This window comes from Podarcis liolepis (genome assembly GCF_965112155.1).
Source record: "Podarcis liolepis genome assembly, chromosome: 3".
In the NCBI taxonomy this organism is placed as follows: domain Eukaryota; kingdom Metazoa; phylum Chordata; class Lepidosauria; order Squamata; family Lacertidae; genus Podarcis; species Podarcis liolepis.
The window spans coordinates 67,314,384-67,333,323 of NC_139557.1; the positions used below are offsets into that span (position 1 = coordinate 67,314,384).

Sequence of the window (18,940 nt, forward strand, 5' to 3'; positions counted from 1 at the left end):
CAGGAATTATTGGTTATTATGTACTTTCAAAAGCTATAATTGCTTGTGGGTATTGTTAAGTTGTGGGTGAACATATCAGACAACACAGCGATTCTTCAAACAGCTCTTGTTTATTCACAGGGCAGAACAGGACTGAACTGAACTGAAGGGTTCAGCCAGCCTGCTTATAAAGAGCTCCACTAGAACGCAACAGTAACCATTTTCTGTAACTATCCAATCACTGAACATCACTTTCGATCCCTTATTTGCATATTTGGACCTGAACTATCTACAGTATCCCCCTGCTGGCCCAGGGTGAGAACTTCAGTACATAACAGGTATAGGCACACTTAGCTCTGCATAAAATTGGACTATAAAATAGTATAGCATGCATATTGGATAGCTTCTTGGCAGTTACTCTAGCCTCTATAAAAACTACATGATTTCAAGTGGTGTGGTAAGGTAATTTTAGACTCTGTACTTAAAAGTATTACGGAGGGTACCAGCTTTAGAAGGCAGTGTGTATTATTTTGTTACTTCAAAATGTGGTATATCAGCCCTGTTGAGTGGGGCCCTGAACTTCTGCTCCAAAGTTCTGCCCTCTAAGCAGTTTATGTAAGGTAATATTAAATATTCATAGGAAAATACTGATAAAATCAACACTTTTTAAAAAGTAGGCATAATATATCATAATATAGATAAAATCAACGTCCTTAAAAACCAATATACACAAAAAATATTTTTTTTAGCAGACATTGCACACAGTACAACAAACAAGCTTGCCTATAGGCAGGGAGTTCTGAAGAACAGTGCTGCCATAATAAAATATTTATTTATCTCACGTGTGCAATGAACAGTAAATGGCTCTTGTTAAAGTAATTCTCCCTCTCCGGTACATAAACTGCAGATTCTGGGGTTCTTCCTCATCCAAATCTAGGCAGAGTTGAGGAAGTGTAAGCAATTACCAATAAATTAATTAAAGAAGCATGTTTCCCTCATTCTCCTCACAGGTTAGATGGAACACCATTCTTCACCCTCTCCTTGACTTGGCTGTTTAACAAGAGTGCCTCTTCCTCTTTGGGTGGGCCTTATAACTTTAACCTATAAGTGTTATGTGTATACTTTAGGTGTGCCCTGCCTGGGGAGCTATGTGAGTGCTGTGTTGTGTGCGCTCTCCTTCCTGTCCTTGGTGGGTTATGCTCCAAAACAGTGGTTGTGAGGAGCATGAAGGGATTCAATCTCTGCCTGGAGGGATGCTTCAGAACTCACAGTAGGGGTCAGTTTTCTGTGCCGCTTGGGCTGATAAGAGTGGGGGCAGAGTGGCATCGCCATGGGTGTTGTATGTATGGTGATGCAATGGTGTGTGCTACAGATGCGCCTATCTTGCTGAGAGTTCATTGGCTCCCTCCATGGGTGGGCAGCATGTGGGCATGGCTGGCATCGCAGTCGCAGCTTAGTGGGCACTGACTGTTTTCAGGGGTGTTGAGGGCTTGTTTGCCATTTTCGTATTGCATTTTCTCATTGGGTGTGTTGTCCCTCCCAGCTGAGCACACACCAGAGCCATCAGCAATTCCACAAACATTCCCCAGCCCTATCGTTTTAGTGGGCTTATCCTTGTAGCCCCTTTCTGTTGTTTCCACTGTCTCTTTTTGTACGTCATTTGATTTTTTTGTTTTGTTACGATTTTCTCTATGTTGTACCCAGTGCTGGGGTTGGTGGGCTATGAATCTTTTTTCTTGATACATAAATAAAAATCATGTGGCCCCATTACAGATATGTCCTATGTGCCGCCGCCACCACACGACAGAAAGCGTTATGCGTCCAGCCAGGCGAGTATGTTGCGCTTTGCTCCCTGCCGGCGACGCTGCGAGACTTTTCACCCCCTAAAACTGAGCTCTGCCTCAAAAGCCTACCCACATTGCACTGCAAATAAAACTGCAAATGTGCCTTATGGGCCATGCCACTGTTATTTATAGCCCGACAGGAGAACCAGTCACATGCTTCCGTTTAAAGGAGCAGCCAGCTTCCCACAACCTCGGCTGCGAAACCCCTCGCCGTCCTCCGCAACCCCAAGAACCCAGCCTCCTACCCCGCCCCTCCTCTCATCACCAAGAGGTTCCCCCCTTCCCGGCCCGCTCCCCTTTATTCCATGTACTGCGCCTGCGCACACCAGCCGCGGTTGCCCGGCGGCGGCGCCCGTTCAGAATGTCGAGCCCGCGGGGGGGCGGGGGAGCGGCCCCTCCCTCCGGCGGACGCGAGGCAGCGGCGGCGGCAGCTGCTGCTGCGGGAGGGAAGGAGGCGGCGCCTGTGTCGGCGCTGGAGGTTGTGTCCTTCCTGGGGAAACTGCTGTGCGCAGTCGCGGCACTGAAGGCGGCTCTCTACCTGCTCCGCAGAGTCTGTCTAGCTATGGCCTGGAAGTCAGGAGGCGCCAGTCACTCCGAGCTCATCCACAACCTCCGCAGTGAGTGCGTCTGTGGTGTGCGCGCCGGGGCCGGTGGCCAAGGAAGGGGGTGGGAGGAGGAGGAGGCAGAAGGAGGGGCCAGGGCGCGCGCAGTCCATTCATGTACCACACATACACAAGCGCGCGCGCGCGCGAACCCCGTCGCTAGGGAGTGACCGTTAGTTGTCGGCCCTCAGAAGCGCGCGCTGGGGTGCCTTCGCCAACGGCCTTCGCGCCTGGCGGCTGCTGGAGACGTGGGCGGGTGGGAGGTCGCGAGCACCGCGGGGGGGGTGTGGAGAGAGAGAAGAGAGTCCCCGCAGTCGAGCGGGTGTGTCTCGGTGCGGCGGGAGCTTGCTTGAGGGCGGTGGCTGCTGTCGCCACTACTGGAAGAGAGCAGGGCTGAGTCCCTCCGCTGTTTCGCAAGCGGGGAAGCGGCAGCGGCAGCCTCGGCTGTCCACCCAGCTTCGCCGCTGGGCCCGGCAGTCGTGGTAGTCTCTCTCTCTCTCCCGGTTCCGTTTCCGTTTCCCGCGTCTTAAGGGGGAAGGCAGCTAAACGGCCGGCTCTCAGCTGTGAGCACCGCGCGTCGGACCTGCCAAACGTCTTTTTAATATAAAATAAATAAACATTATGCGGGTTACCTACTGCAGGGGGCATGTGTTATGTAGTATCCCACCCACAGGTAAACAACCGATGCATAGCTCACAAAAGCCGGAAAGTGCCAGGTTTTTCAAGTCGTTAAAGGCAAAGTTAGGTTTCAGGTTCATGTGACTGCAGAGAAGAATGAAACCATCTAAATCTAAAATGTCCCTTGGATAGTGTGGCAGCTGCTCTTTCGCTCTCCCCCCAGACATTATGCAACCGTCTAGTGAGTCTCTTGGGGTGCTTCTCATCGGTTCAGCTGTTAACATCTTTGTTTGCCTGGGAGCCACCACCCATGTTAATGTGTGCTGCAAATGCGAATCCCATAATGAGAAAGTTGGATGAAATGGATAATTTGTTGTTTTTATTTATTTACAATAATTGATTAACAGCCTAATAAAAAAGTCACTTATTGGTGCACACAAAACAGATATCAATATACAATTCAACAAAATTTAAAAGCAGGTACGCATAACTTGTTTACATGGCCAGGTTTGCTGAAATAAAGTTTTTAGTCTGTGTCTAAAGCAGCATAATGAAAGTGTTTGTTCAGTGTAAGTTTTGCGCATTGAAGCTGTGGAAGTAGGCACATAAGGGGCTAGATGACCCCACAGACAAACTGCTCCCAAGCTGTTACGGGCTTTATATGCTAATAGTAAGACCTTGAACTTCGCCTGATAGCAAATCAGCAGCTAGTGCAGTTCTTTGAGTTGCTAGTAGGTTCTCACTCCTGTCAGCGATAATGCTATAGCATCCTGCTCTGACTGCATCTTTCAGAGCAATTGCAAGGGAAGCCCTGCATATATCATACTTTAGTAATCCACTTTCAGAATTACTAATGCCCTGGGTTACTTTGGGCAAGCTATCCTAGTTGAGGAATGGCTGAAGCTGGTGGAAGGTGCTCCTAGCTACAGAGATCACCTGAGCCTAGTTAGTGACAGCTGGATCCAGGAATAACCCCAGACCATTTACCTGCATCTTCTGAGGAAGTGTAACTCCCACCCTTGGAGGCAACTGGCCCGTTTCTGGGACACAGGAACCACTCACCCACAGAGCCTCAAGCTTGCTTGGATCAAAGTTCTGTTTATATGTCCTCATCCAGCCTACCATTGCATCCAGGCACTAGGCCACCACTTGTGCAGCCTCTCCTGTTTCAGATTTTATTGAGAAATAGAGCTGAGTGTTCCAATATGTAGTCTTTTTATATGCTTTTTCTTACCCTGAGACCATCTTTTGAGGGGTGGGGAAGGCATACAATAAATTATTATCAGCATCTTGCTTCAAATGTCCTAATAACCATTCCTAGCAGTTTCATATAGATATTAAATAACATTGGTGATAGTATAACACCCTGTGGCACTGTCATGGGACCAAAAACCAATTCCCCAGTCTTACTTTCTGGACTCGGTCCTGTAGGTAAAATTTCAAAAAATCCCTGTAAGCTATTTAGGAGGATAGCATGGCAGATAGATTGAGGAGGAGGAAGGACTTATTCTTCTTGTCCCATTCTCAGTAAAAGTGATTTATAAGGGCAGCCATGGCAGATTTGGTCACATGGCCAGGCCTAAACCCAGACTGGAATCAGTAGATAAACAGTATCCAGAAATGCTTACCGGCACCTCCCCACTCCCCAGTGTTAAAAGTGTGGCACTTACTGTATCAACTTCATGGTGAATTCTGGCACAGGGTTGATTTCTTTAGGAGTGGATGTTGTTTCTTTCAAGTCAGGGATCACCCCCTCACACTATGAAGTGTTAACCATGCCCTCAGTCCAACCAGTCACGCCCCTCTGCTAGATTTAATAAGCCAAGAAGGAGCCATGGTTTGGTACAGAGGAACAAATGCCTTGTCTACATCACCAGGCTGCATAAATCGAAAGTAATCCCACAATATATGACAATCTGTGGTAGCGATACCACAAATATAAATTAGTGATGTGATTTGTTTGATGGAGTTGTGATTTTTGTTTATTAAAGCATTTGGGGCTATTACTAAATTATATGGGTTTGTACAAAAAGCACCCAAATAAATGAGCAGCAGATCTCGAAAGTAAGAATCTTGAGTTCCCATTCCTGCTCCATGAAGTATTTTACAGGAGAAGCTGGTTGGAAAAGATTTATAGGTCTTAGTCAAAAATCATTTGCAGCAGCTCCTGCTGTCTGTTCCTGCTTTCATATTGCAACTAAGTAAAAAGCTTTAGTATCCTGTTTGTTGTATTTGGGAATGCAGCAAGTGGTTTAAATAGCAGAGTAAAAAACAGTTGGAAAATTTTTGAGATTTGTTTTATATTACATTGTATCTTAATACTTTTTTCTGTTATATATGTCTATAAACTCATTATAGGACAGCAGCTTTTAAATTTTGGAGGCAGTTTTAGTATGTGTCAGTCTCTACTTGCTAAATAATAATAATAATAAAGATAATTTTTATTTATTTATTCCCCACCCATCTGGCTGGGTTACCCCAGCCACTCTGGGAGGCTTCCAACACATATAAAAAAACAGTAAAACATCAAATATTAATATTTGATAATACAATGTAAAAAACTCACAACATATCAAATAAAGGACTATTCAATAATCCATTAGAATCTAATAGTAAGCAGTTGTTTACCATAAATAAATTGGACATGTGGTTTTTTTTATGCCTCTGACAACAGAGCAATTAGGCTGCTGAGACCACATAACACTGGTCCTGAAAGACCTACATTGGCTCCCAGTACATTTCCGAGCACAATTCAAAGTGTTGGTGCTGACCTTTAAAGCCCTAAACAGCCTCGGCCCAGTATACCTGAAGGAGCATCTCCACCCCCATCATTCACTGAGGTCCAGCTCCGAGGGCCTTCTGGCGGTTCCCTCACTACGAGAAGTGAAGTTACAGGGAACCAGGCAGAGGGCCTTCTCAGTAGTGGCGCCCACCCTGTGAAACACCCTCTCATCAGATGTCAAGGAAATAAATAACTATCTGACTTTTAGAAGACACCTGAAGGCAGCTCTGTTTAGGGAAGTTTTTAATGTTTGATGATGTATTTTTTATATTTTTTATATTTTGTGGGAAGCCGCCCAGAGTGGCTGGGGAAACCCAGCCAGACGGGTGAGGTTTTATTTATTTATTTATACTTCTATAATAGAAACATAACTTTGCAACATTCTGACTTCAACAGCACATGCATAGTTATATTTTATGACTGTGTATATCCATAATACTCATTTTATTTTGTTTCTTATTTATCTATTTCCAGTATTTTATATTTATCCTTTGTAGAAAAATATGCGTAGGTGGCCAGAAGGATCTAGATCAATAAATATACAAAAATAATAATTAAGTGCAGAACAGGAGTCAAAGACAACACCAGAAAGATCTAACTTAAGGAGTTTAAATCTAACTAAAAAGAGAAGGTATGCTGAAGTTAATCTTTTCTGCCTGGCCTGCCAGATATTTAAAAACATTTATCTATTAAGAACATATGGCTTCTTCCACCAACCCATCACTGGAAAATCAATGATACTGTCTAGCAAAGCAATAGCGTTTCCTGAGAATAGTGTAGGGAAGGTGGGCTTGTGTTATTTTTCTCCCTACGCCCCTGTCTTATTCTTGATGTTGTAGGGATGAAGAGTTAAAAGCTACATCATAGTTTATTAATAAGGTAGGGGTGTGAGCAGGGACTTAAATAAGCTGCAGATTTGTTTCAGAACCTTTTGCAACATAAATATGTATGGTGCTTGCAGGCAGGACAACGACATGATGTAGTTTGAATTTTGCTACTAAATAATGAATATGACTCTTAGTACTTAAAAACCTTGGTAAGTGTTACATAAATTCTAGTGCTGCTTTGCAAATTTTGGATGACAATTTCAGAATGATTTTCACAGCCCTAAAAATGATAGAAATGTGATAAAATGAAATAGTAAATATCCAGAAATGTGACACAGATAGGGTGGTATTCAGCTAGGTATTAGTGAACTCATTGAAATTAATGAGCATGACTAAATATTATTTTAAAACCTGATTCTTCCCCTGTAAAATCATGCTCAACTGTCGTTTTTAAATCTTCTGATCAAGAAGCTAACCAATCACTGTGTCAAAGATCACATTTACTTCCAAAATTCACCCTTAAAACCATTCGAGTTTGAAATCTAGAAAAAAAATGATCTGAAAAAAAATCTAGGCTCTTACAAAGCTCTGTTTTCTGTTGCAGCTACTAAAAAAAGAAAGATTTTTTTTTACTGGTAGATAGTGCTCCACATCTGGGGTGAAATGTTAGTTATCAGACAGTTATTTTTCTCCCCTTCCCCCTTGTTATCTTCTAGTCATTTCCTGATTTAGAAAAACTGTTTTTCAAAATGAAATGTAGTGGTGTTCCAACCCCCTTGCCTGTGACTATTTTGTTCATTCTCATAGCAAAGGTGAACATATTACGGGTATGAAGATTATTAAACAATTCATAGTTTCTTGAACTCTCTTCTCAGGCTTATCTATAACTTGTACTATTGCTGAACCACAATGCAGTAGTGTAGTTCTTATTTTACTACATAGTTGGGAAGAGACCATAGTTTAGTACCTGAGCACATTATTTCACACAAAATTCCCAGTTCAATCCCTGGCACCACCTGTTAAGCGGGTCAGATAGCAGATGGGAAAGACATCTGCCTGAGACTCTGGAGCTGCCAATCAGAGTAGACAGAACTGGACTATGTGGACAAATAGTCCAACCTGGAATAAGGCAGTTTTTATTATCTTAGATGTTGCAGAATTATTTCTTCTGCAAGAATCTAGTTCTGCAATCCACAGAAACAGGGACAATCCTTAATTAGTTTAAAGTGAGGTAAGGAAGCTGGACCAATAGGGACCATACAGGTACTGTAAATAATGAAGCACGGTTATCATATTTAGTTGTAAATCTATTTTTATGCTGTTGCAGCTGTACTCTGAAGCTTTTCTCATTTGTTCTTCTAAAAAAATGGGAGGTTAGGAACTGGTTGACCAAAAAATAAATGAAACAACACACTTATTGAGGGGGTGGGAACCAGCATGACTTGGTATCAGTGCTAAGCATGTGCTGATATGATGCTTGTCAACAAAGGTACCATAGCCCCAGCCACTAAATCAGTAATCAAGGCAGTCAGGAACTGGATTGTACATTGTGGATGTTAATTCAATTTGCATGTGTTTTCTCATTGGCAACTATGCTGAAATGAGATTAGAAGATACACTCTCAGGGTAATGCCCCATCTAGAGTTCACATATTTTCTTTCTGGAAATTGTGGCACATTTTTCAGAGTGCGGAACTGAAGAAACTCAGATGTGTTGATACACATTGGATTTGCCAGGCTTTATATAACTCAAAGAGCTGCAGTGGTCTATTTTTTGCTGTGTTAGAACAAGTATAGCTGAATTTTGGTTACATGTGTTCTCTGCTGCAGTCCCATTCTTGCCTGGATTTCAGTGCTGTATGTGCTTCGCTGCTCTGCTAAAGAAGAACTTAGGAAATGTGGCACATAACCTTAGCAAGGGGGGGGGGGGGACCAATCCAGAAACAGTCAATCACAGGCCAAAGTCCTAGATGAGGAATTTGTCCAAACAGGCAAGACTAATATTTGGCCCACCCCAAAATTCATGTTTTATCTGGAAGCACTTACACCCAGGCCATCTCTAGAATAACAAAGGGACTGGCAGGGATAGGATAAAGCGCTTTTCCCACTCTGAACCCTTAAATAGCTGACTATAACAATAACATCAGCACTACGCAGTCCAGAAGACTCGTGGTCCAACTTCTAATTTATTTTGACAGTGGGTTTTCATAGTAATGTTGAAATGATGAATTTCAGCTTCCATAATTTGCAGATAAACTAACAGCAGTATATCACTGCTGTAGGCTATATTTTAAAGTATCATCTTCCTGAAGTTCCCCGATGTGAGTTGGTTCACTTCAGAGCTGCTGAAGAAGGGAAAAGCCAAAACATTTTGCTACAAGAATGTAATCTCTTTTTTTATAATCTCTTTTGTAATATATATATTGTTTCAGTAATTAACTCAATCCTTCCTGGATTCGTAGCAGACATTTGTATTGCTGTTTGAGTCTTGAAAAATTCTCTCCTATAAAAGTTTACAACTGAGCATTACATCAATTGACTGACCTCTTGTGTTTTTTCTGAAGACTGTGGTACATTTTATTTTGTAGTTTCAGTATAATGGTATTGTGGAATAATATTCCCTTATATTTTGATTTGCCTTTCTTCCAGAAAATGGAATAATCAAGTCAGATAAAGTATTTGAAGTAATGCTTGCAACAGACCGCTGCCATTATGCAAAATGCAACCCATATATGGATTCTCCTCAATCAATAGGTATGAAAATTATGTATTCAAAGTCTTTAATGATGACTAAAAGCTTTATTTTCCTAAGCCCTTGTTGTGTTGAACCAAAGGTGAACTGTTCCAGAAGTGTTGCAAATGCCATCTCGTTAGTCAAGATAACTCTACAATTAATTGGTTGTTGTTGTAGCAATGATTTGCTCTTGAAAACTGTTTCTTTGTCGTTATACTACTTCAGAAATGATATATCTAAGTCCTCATTTATTGGCTAGCAAAGGTGCTAATGTTGAACATTTTGATAAGTGAGCTGTTTTGTTACTCATATAATTCTTTAAATGTTTCATAGGATTTCAAGCAACAATCAGTGCTCCACACATGGTAAGCGTTATATTTATATACTGTCAGCCTGCCTCCTTTAACAACTAAACTTTCATTTTCCTCTTTCTACCCTGATGAAACACCCCAGTGTAGTACATGGTGGGGGGAACCTAATGCTTATCCCCCACACCCTTTTTAAGTTACAGATAGGTAGCCGTGTTGGTCTGCCATAGATACACTGAAACTGAAAGAGTTTCAGTGTATCTGAAGAAGTGTGCATGCACACGAAAGCTCATACTAATGACAAACTTAGTTGGTCTTTAAGGTGGTACTGGAAGGATTTTTTTATTTTGTTTTCGACCCTTTTTAAGGATACTGTTAGTTATTAGTGGTTTAAGAAGGTAGGTTTTTTCTCTCTCCCTCATGTTTTTCTTTGTGGGTGGGGTTGGCTTCCAACTCTGACACCCATTAACATTCCATATCATAGTTGCTGTCAATAGTAGACTTGATTGATAGATTCACAGTCTGCCTGGCACAAGTTTCTTTTGAATGCTTTTCTGTCTTTCTGTGTCTAGGCTCATTATGTAAGCTCAATAGATTTTATTAGGGTTTATAGAGAAAAATACAAAACTTAATAGCAAATCTTAAGCTCATGGGTTCTTGTCAGATAACCTTTGGGGGTCCTAAAAGCCATTTTTCATTTAGTAACATATTTCTTTGTATGCTGGGCTCGATCCTCTGAACTGTTATTGTGTAAATGGACAATTCTGAAATCAAATTTGGTTAGATAAAGGGTTTGGGGATCTTTTTACATTTACAAATTGACAGTTGATATACTTACTTTATGTGGTTTGAAATTGCAGCTCTTAAATTGTGAAATTGTTTGATATCTATAACAGCTTGATTAAGTTCAGTTACTGGATTCTCTGTAGGGAATTGCATAGTTTGAATTCTTTATGAAAGAACATAAAATCATAGCATTGTACACTGGGCAAAACCAAAAGTAAAATACCAACATCTTTTCCTTTTTTCCTTCGGTCAGCATGCATATGCTCTAGAACTCCTATATGAACAATTACATGAAGGAGCCAAAGCCCTTGATGTAGGATCTGGAAGTGGAATTCTTTCTGCATGCTTTGCACGAATGGTGAGAGGACAATTCTTAACCACTTACAATAAATATATGACTCTTGTTATGTTTCTGTGTGCGTTACAAAATGCTTTATTTTTTATGTCTTTACAAGAGAATTGCAAGGACTTGATTCTGATATTATTTTATACTTTTAGAAGGATAGGTCTTTTTGGGTACCTTTACAGCAATGCCTTACTGTTTCAATAAAGTCCAGCTCATAAACTTCAGTGAAGAACATGAAGCAATACTAGCTCAAATCAGCTCATATTTTTGTTTTTTGTATTTAATGCCATCTTATAGTTGGATTGAATATTTTGAAGAAAGAACAGCCTATGAAGTATGGAAGTACTCCATTCTGGGGCAAATTCCTGTGTAATGCTTAGTAATTATAACCTGAAAAAGGATATTTTAAAAACAGGGCTAGGGATCCTCAGGGCTAAGGGATCCCTCCAGACCTCTCTGTCTGGCTCTTGGGACTCTCCCCCAGTGATGCTCATTCTCAGACCTCACTGGCCCTGCTCTGCACCCTCCTTAAGTGCTTTTACCTTGCTGGAATATGCATTGTGAAAATGCCTCTTGTCTGCCTGGGTAGAAGATGCAGAGATGTGTAGAAGCATTTGACTTGTATGTGGCTGGAATAAAGCTTACTGTACAAATGTAAGAATTGCATCCATTGCTCTGCTGACTTGTTGCCTCTGGCCCATTGACCATCAGCATGCAGGTTCCCCAGAAGGTTGCTCATGAGGCATTCATGCTGCAAAATGTTTCACATCCCCACTTCAATACCTTCCTCGGTGATTTTTCTTACTGCCAAGGTCCATCTAGTTCAGTATTATTTTTCCAGCTAGTGGCTTCTTTCCATCATCTCAGTACAGTGGTACTGGTACCCCGCAAGACGAACGCCTCGCGAGACGAAAAACTCGCAAAACGAAAAGTTTTTCCGTTTTCGAGTTGCCTCGCAAGACGAATTTCCCTATGGGCTTGCTTCGCAAAACGAAGCTTGCCCCGGGGACAGCGGGTCTTCTCTTTTGAAGCAAGGGGCGGCGGGGAGAAACGATCTTCTCCCCGCAGCCCCAGGTCCGGGGACAGCGGGAAGCGCTTCCCGCTGCCCCCGGACCTCTTTTGAAGCAAGGGGCTGCGGGGAGATCGCTTCTCCCCACCGCCCCTTGCTTCAAAAGAGGTCCGGGGGCAGCGGGAAGCGCAGCGCTTCTTCCCCGCTGCCCCCGGACCTCTTTTGAAGCAAGGGGCTGTGGGGAGATCGCTTCTCCCGGTGCTCCGAAGCGGGGCGGGGGGCGGGAACACCTTCTGAAGGCGGGCGGGGGGGCGAAAGTCTTTGTCCCCCCTGCCTGCCTTCCCAGGGGCTTTTAAATCGCCCCGGACAGCGGAGAAGTCCTCCGCTGTCCCGGGGCGATTTTAAAATGCCGCCCGCCAGCATTTTAAGATCGCCCGGACAGCGGAGAAGTCCTCCGCTGTCCTGGGGTTTTTTAAAATGCTGGGGGTGGGAAGAAAAGCCCTTGCCCCCCCCCCAGCCTTCAGAAGAGGTCCGGGGACAGACTGTCCCCGGACCTGGTCTGAAGGCGGTTTCCCTAGGAACGCATTAATTGATTTTCAATGCATTCCTATGGGAAACCGTGCATCGCAAGACGAAAAACTCGCAAGACGAAGAGACTTGCGGAATGAATTAATTTCGTCTTGCGAGGCACCACTGTATATCTTAAGAAACCCTGAACTTTAAAAAAGTTGCCTTGTCACCTGTGTAATCCTGCTTAGGTGAATCAGCAGTCAATACTAGTGCTGAACAGATTATATTGTATTACATTTCAAATGCCAATAGAATGTTAAGTTAAAAAAAAGTTCTGTACATAACAAAATAAGTTGCTATTCATGTATTTCATAGTAAAACTGCTAACATGCAGCACTGGTTTGAGGCCTTAAAATATTCATATCTTCTTGGAATGTTAATTACAATATCTTAATATGAAAAAAAAATATTGGGAAATGACTTCATAAGTATGGACCATGAGAAACTCAAAAGTATTTATGGCAATAACTTTATTAGAAGAAACTTGCATGCCAAACATTCTAAGGCAAAATGGATGTGGTGAAACTGGGGTAAGAAAAACAGATAGATAGATAATAGGAAAAACCCGTATTAGGTTTTATCCTTCATTTCCTGTAGACTTTGCTTATAACTTCAATTGAAAGTAAAAGTAAGAAACTGAATACATACATAGTACATTCCATACCAAAATAAACTTGTTTTGTTTCAGGTTGGTCCCAAAGGACAAGTTGTAGGAATTGATCATATCAAAGAGTTGGTAGATGACTCAATAAATAATGTTAAAAAGGACGATCCCCTATTGTTATCTTCAGGAAGAGTGAAACTGATTGGTAAGTACTGGAGTATATTAACAGTAAAAAATAGGTATAGGAATATGGTTGTTCACTGCAGGGTCTTACTTTTTGTAGTAGGTTTTCTATGAAATATAAACATCTAAAGTAGTTAGGTTTACTATCCAACTTATATAATTTTATTTAATTATTATGTTTACTTTTTGATGGGGTTTTTAAAACAAAAACCTTCCAAACCCACTAATAACTTCATTTTCAGTTACATGTGCTTAGGTCTGTAATCTTTTGCAAGCTACTGTGCTTAGTGACCAGGTCATGGGATCCAATCTAAGAAGTTTAGCGTTGGCACAGGGAGTCATAGCCTTTCAAACTGGGTTTCATTTGTGGGTCCACTCTGTAAAAGTGTTTCCTCTTTATGGCACAGCAGTTGCACAAGAGCAGAAATCACTAGGAGCCCTTTCCAATCCTCATGTACAGCTGCCTTTTGTTGTGTCCACATCTGGCTGCATTTAGTGAACTACTGCTGTTTGGTACTAATTCCCTGGAACCCAGGTCGTTCATTCCCAGTAGAAATTTCAGTTGGGAATATGATTAAAATTTAGGAGGCTAATTATGGCTATTTTTAATTTCAACATTTTTTTTTGCTGGTTCCACATAAACTCATAAACTTAGTTAAGATTTCATTTATGAGTTCAGTGTCTTGAATAAGCTGAGGACAATATGAAGTCAGCTGTTCCTCATCCTTGTATATATATTTCCCCCCCCCCCTTGTAGTGGGAGATGGAAGGTTGGGATATTCTGAAGAAGCTCCATATGATGCTATTCATGTAGGAGCTGCTGCACCAGTTGTTCCCCAAGCAGTAAGTGATTTATGCATATATATGGTACATATTGTTTGCTATGATTTTTCTTTATTAATTGAAATGATTAATTGGATGCTTATACCTGCTTTAAATGATGGGCTTTTTAATTAGATTTCATTAAATGAAACACATTCCAACAGTGGAATTTGATTTGGTATACTAATAGGTGATGTTGATGTTTTTTGGAATTGGGGGTGCTGGTGGTTTGGAAATGAAAAGCTTTGCACAGTGCAGGCCCAAATCCCTTTTAATTTTGTCAAGGCAAATAAAGACTGGGGCATTCCAAACTATCCCCTCTCCTTTTACCTGTTTCCAGAACTTAGCTTCCAGTAATTTTTCAGGGGGAAGGGCTAGAACTGTGGGCTGTGTCTCAGACCATTAGGCCTAAAAGCTCTTACCATCAAGGAGTATAATACAATATTGTTTGTTATTTTACATTGTACAAGGTAGGGATCTTAGAGTTGTATCCATCTATGTAATTAAGACTCAAGAGCAGACCCATTGAAATTAATGGACCTAAATTAGTAATTTCCATTAATTTCAATGGGTCTTCTTTGAATAGAACTAACACTGCTTAGGAGTACACTTGCTGTGAATAATTAACTTTTTTTTAATTTATAGCTTATAGATCAATTAAAGCCTGGTGGAAGGTTAATATTACCTGTTGGACCTGCTGGAGGAAACCAGATGCTGGAACAGTACGATAAGCTAGAAGATGGCAGTGTCAAAATGAAGCCTCTGATGGGAGTGATATATGTGCCTTTAACAGATAAGGAGAAGCAGTGGTCCAGGTGGAAGTGATTTTCTGTTCAACTTTCTTCTTCCACACACACACATACAAGGTGAAAGGGTCTTGAATCTTGATTCTTAAGACATAGCTTGCCAAGGCTGCTTTTGCTCCCTGCTTTCTGCTTGACTGTACCACCAAAAGCAACCTCTTGCATTGTTACATCACCACATGCAAGTTTTTGTGTGTCTCATTAAATGCTGGGGAAAATACCATTGCATTGATTGCGTTTATTTCATTTTTCATTATAACTTGTGTCTTCTTGAGGTTCTCTAGTATAAGCTAAAAATATTACCTACATATTGAGACTAAAGTATTCCCAAAATACAAAGTTCTTATTGCTGTCTTGGGTTAGATTTTGATAAGTATGCATCATATGCAAGGTGCAATAGATCAGACTGTGTTTCACACTGCAAGTGTCTGCCTGACTTCTATAAAGGAAAGGGATTTCCCAGTTTTCAAAAGTTAAACATTGCTCAGAAACCTTTAGAGCAAGCAATCTAATTACGGATATTTTTACATGTTAGTTGTTTAGCTTTAAGACAAGTTCACTATAGTTGATCAAAAGCAACCCAAGCCCAAATACTTTACATTTGCTATTTTCAAAGAAGTTGGTATTGGATGTGCGATAATGTTTGTCATATTTTCTTCAAGCTGACAAACTTTTCATTTTCAACAAGCTCCCAGGTCACAGAGATTTTTAACTCTGGGAAATGTCAGGGTTTGTGGATAGCTTTGTAGTTTAGGGCACACATAACAGAGTAGTCAGTGCTAAAAGGGTGCCTATCATTAGCATGCATATGAATAAGTCAGCAGTCCTGCACAGCTGGCTAGCTAGAAATGCTTGTGAACTGTCTTTGTTGATGAGATAAACACATGCCTGATTAGCTCTCCAAATCTATAAAGTTTTACTTTGACATTTAATAAAAATGTAGCATTTCTAGACACTTTACAGCTGTAGAAATATCTGTGCAAAAATAAACTAATTAATTTTGCTTTTCTGCCTTCAATGGAAGGCTCACTGTTTTGTGGGAACAGTATTGAGCTACTGCGTAGCATACCGATAACTTCATGAATGAATTGCTTCTGACCAAAAGCTGCTACAAAAAGCTTGTTTCATATTCAGAGACCTAGATTCTGCTGAGCAAATTAATATTTGCTATTTGTTTAAATGCTATATTAATATTTTATTGATGGATAGCCTTTGCTTCCGAAGCAGATTTAGTAGAGCCTTATAACTTATTACTGCTACTAAAAAAACCTGAGCCTATGACAAGCAACAGTTACCTCTAGGTTAGTGTGCAATTTCCCATTTTCACCAAAATAGTATTTTTTTGCTGATAATGGAGAGATAGCTCTACACAGCTAGTATAGGCTGTGTATAGCCCTCTTAGCCTCAAATAACTGCTGGCAACAGATGCATGGTATTCACATTCTCCCACTCAGTGAAGGTTGCATATTTGGTTATGTCCTTGTAACGTCCTGGGTAGAAGCAGAAACCTTCACCCCTGCAGTTGCTGTTTGGAAGGCAGATAGGTATATTTTCTGTTTTTATGTAATAGATAGATTAAGGTGATATGGTGTAGTGTGTCATAAAATAGGAAGGTCTTCTTTTCATTAAAATCTCCATTAAAGCTAAACACTTTTCAGCTTAGCTATTAGTCTATCCATTATTTGAAAACTGACTGAAGTGCCTCAAACAGAACCTCCATTTGGAAATTGGTTATAAATATTGACAGATCTGAATGAAGCCTACTGAAGATCATGAAGGTGTTACAACAGTCATTAATACAGATATTGCTTAAAGAATTTAGAAACATCAGAGCAACTGGAAGAAGATTCAGTTTACAAAAATGTCAGCTAGCACTCCCGAGATACAAGCTAACAGCTAGTGCAGTGAAGAAAATGCAGAGTGAGTAAGCTGGTCAGTAGGTTTTATGCTTACATTTCAATTAATCTCCAGTATCTCCCTACCTGTAGGGATCAAGCCATGTGTCTACTTATTTGCAAATAATAATAAGAATAATAAGAATAAGAATAATAAATTATATTATTTATACATTGGACACTTCGTTGTGAAAGTAGCTGGATTGGGGCCAATTCACATAACTGCTTTCTTTTCCCAAGCCTTACTTTTTACAGCACTCCGTTGTGGTGATAGATATGGCTGTCATCACAAGGTGATTGCAAAAATCAGTCTATTTAAATACTGCTCATCAAAGTAATCATATTTCAGAATGAGCTTACAAACTAAAATGTACATCCATTTATTTGAATGTATGTAAAATTCTAAAAGGTTTCAATTTGAAGCACACAAATATAATCATGAGGAAATCATATCAGGGTTGTGCTTCTGCAGCAAAAGTTCTTAAGCCACAAAAATGCAAGTCTCCAGAAGACCATGATCACAAGACACAATTCCACCTCAGAAGTCCTTGCTGCTGCTGCTGCTGCTGCTCCTTTGCTCTGCTTTACACCCCAAATCATTGCATGGCTTTTTCTTGAATTATATTTCCCTGTAATTGGCTACTGCTTTGGTCCATGCCTCATCGTTATAACAGTGGAATCAAAGGCTCTGTTCTTTCTGGTTTGTGGATAGGGAACTATAGGTGAAGCAAAGTAACTAGTTCAAACCCCCTCGGCAAGTCCATGACTTGAACTGAACTCCTCAGATGTAAGTCTACCATATTGTGGGCCAACTAGACTTCAAGTGCAGATGTAGGTCCTGTTCAAAAAAACAAATTAGCATTAAGAGGCAATGAAAAGCAGCAGGAGTACAGTAGTTGAAGAGTTTAAGCCTTTCCTTGCTTGCTGTTTCTCAGCTACATATATCCTCCTGCCACTCTCCACAAGGAATTCACAAATTCAATGCCTTGTTTGCCCCAGGGTGGTCTACATTCCTCTGGACAGAACAAGGGTCTCCCTGTTCACTGGATGGGGAGCCTGTTATCAACACTATGAAGTCTAATTTTGAACTTAGGTTTCACATTTTGCAGCCTTTGGTGCAGGTTCCAAGAATAACTGGACTATAATGGCAAATGAATCTACAGTATATGGTATACAAAGAGCTAAAGCATTATCTTCTTCAGTAAAAAGGTAGACTTGTGATTTTACAGCTAATGGCATTTTAAATGACATTGACTGAAGCATAGGAAGTATTTTTGCTTTGATTTATGTGGCACTACTAGTTTGATATTCTTGACCCTTCTTTTGGCTTAAGTACCTGAACAGGCTTATTCAATTTTGCTGCAGTATCTGAGAACGAGTTTAATTTTGAGGAGTTAAAGTGGAAGACTAGACTTGTAATTTTTGTCCTCTTTTTGCAGGGATGAAATGTAAAAGCTACGTCATCTGACCCAAACATAGTGTTAACAGTGGACTGCTCATCTCCAATTCTTAAAAGCTTTTCAAAACCAACAGCATTGCAGCTTGTTTTGGACTTTGTTACACTGTTATCAGCATGGAAAAGTGTGGTGTTTTTTATTTTGTAGAAGTTAATGCAAGTTTGATAATGAACTGATGGAAAGTTTAAATCTGGGCAAATGTTTCTTTTCAACATGCCCTTATTTTCACCTGTTTAAAGAAGTGAAATATGTCTGCAGAAAGCCAGACAGACCTGCAATTTGTTATCTTCTTTATTTTGGATTGGGAAACGTTCTGAACACTTCTTTCAGCTCCAGTGTTCGTCCATCAAACCGCTTATCTGCACTTTCTGACACTACATGCACACTATATGGTTCCTGTGTTCAGCTGTCTTCTAGATGCTACTAAAATGAGATTAAGTTCTTCAAAGCTTTCAGCGTGGTGTCATAGACTAGCATGTAGTATATACAATCAGCTGCTTTCTTCCCTTTAAAAATCAGATATCGTGTATATAAACTTCAAGACATCAGAAGTGACAGCTCTTGTTGAATACACTGCTGTTCAAGATGGACATAACTGACATAGTTTTCTCCCTTTTACTTGTAGAATAACTTAGAGGTTTATAGTAGAGTATTGTTTGCAAATTTGATGTACCTGAATTTAAAACTGTATAACAAATACTGTGTAAGCTATGTCCTAATCATTGAACAGTTTATGCAATGCTGCTTTGCCAAATAAAATTCAAAACAAAAA

The 18,940-nt window shown here is 40.7% G+C and overlaps 1 protein-coding gene and 1 long non-coding RNA gene across 6 annotated transcripts; one reads left to right on the top strand and one right to left on the bottom strand.

Moving 5' to 3' along the window:
* Positions 1–2,155: 2,155 nt before the first annotated feature.
* Positions 2,156–18,940, top strand: PCMT1 (protein-L-isoaspartate (D-aspartate) O-methyltransferase). Of its 5 annotated transcripts, none has more exons than XR_014524394.1 (9): positions 2,156–2,440; positions 9,301–9,405; positions 9,719–9,750; positions 10,733–10,837; positions 13,093–13,213; positions 13,949–14,034; positions 14,659–14,828; positions 16,564–16,748; positions 18,151–18,940. XR_014524394.1 is itself a non-coding variant. In XM_083496573.1 (9 exons), exons 1-9 carry the CDS (start codon positions 2,185–2,187, stop codon positions 18,177–18,179), a joined length of 1,002 nt encoding a protein of 333 aa, XP_083352699.1. In that variant the 5' UTR covers positions 2,156–2,184; the 3' UTR covers positions 18,180–18,940. The 5 variants fall into 5 exon arrangements, 2 of the variants coding, with proteins under 2 accessions (XP_083352699.1, XP_083352698.1); XR_014524395.1 differs by having other exon boundaries at positions 16,632–16,748; XR_014524396.1 differs by having other exon boundaries at positions 16,632–16,736.
* Positions 8,819–10,721, bottom strand: LOC310703904. The gene is made up of 2 exons (XR_014524454.1): positions 10,528–10,721; positions 8,819–8,993 (listed from the first exon to the last, which is right to left on the bottom strand). It is a non-coding gene; the product is annotated as an uncharacterized lncRNA (long non-coding RNA).

Excerpts from the sequence above, each read along its gene's own strand:
- PCMT1 (XM_083496573.1), top strand. The coding sequence starts at position 2,185 with ATGTCGAGCCCGCGGGGGGGCGGGGGAGCGGCCCCTCCCTCCGGCGGA. Across the intron at positions 9,406-9,718 it reads GGATTCTCCTCAATCAATAG|GATTTCAAGCAACAATCAGT; the intron begins GTATGAAAATTA and ends AATGTTTCATAG. Across the intron at positions 16,737-18,150 it reads TGCAGTGAAGAAAATGCAGA|GGATGAAATGTAAAAGCTAC; the intron begins GTGAGTAAGCTG and ends CTCTTTTTGCAG.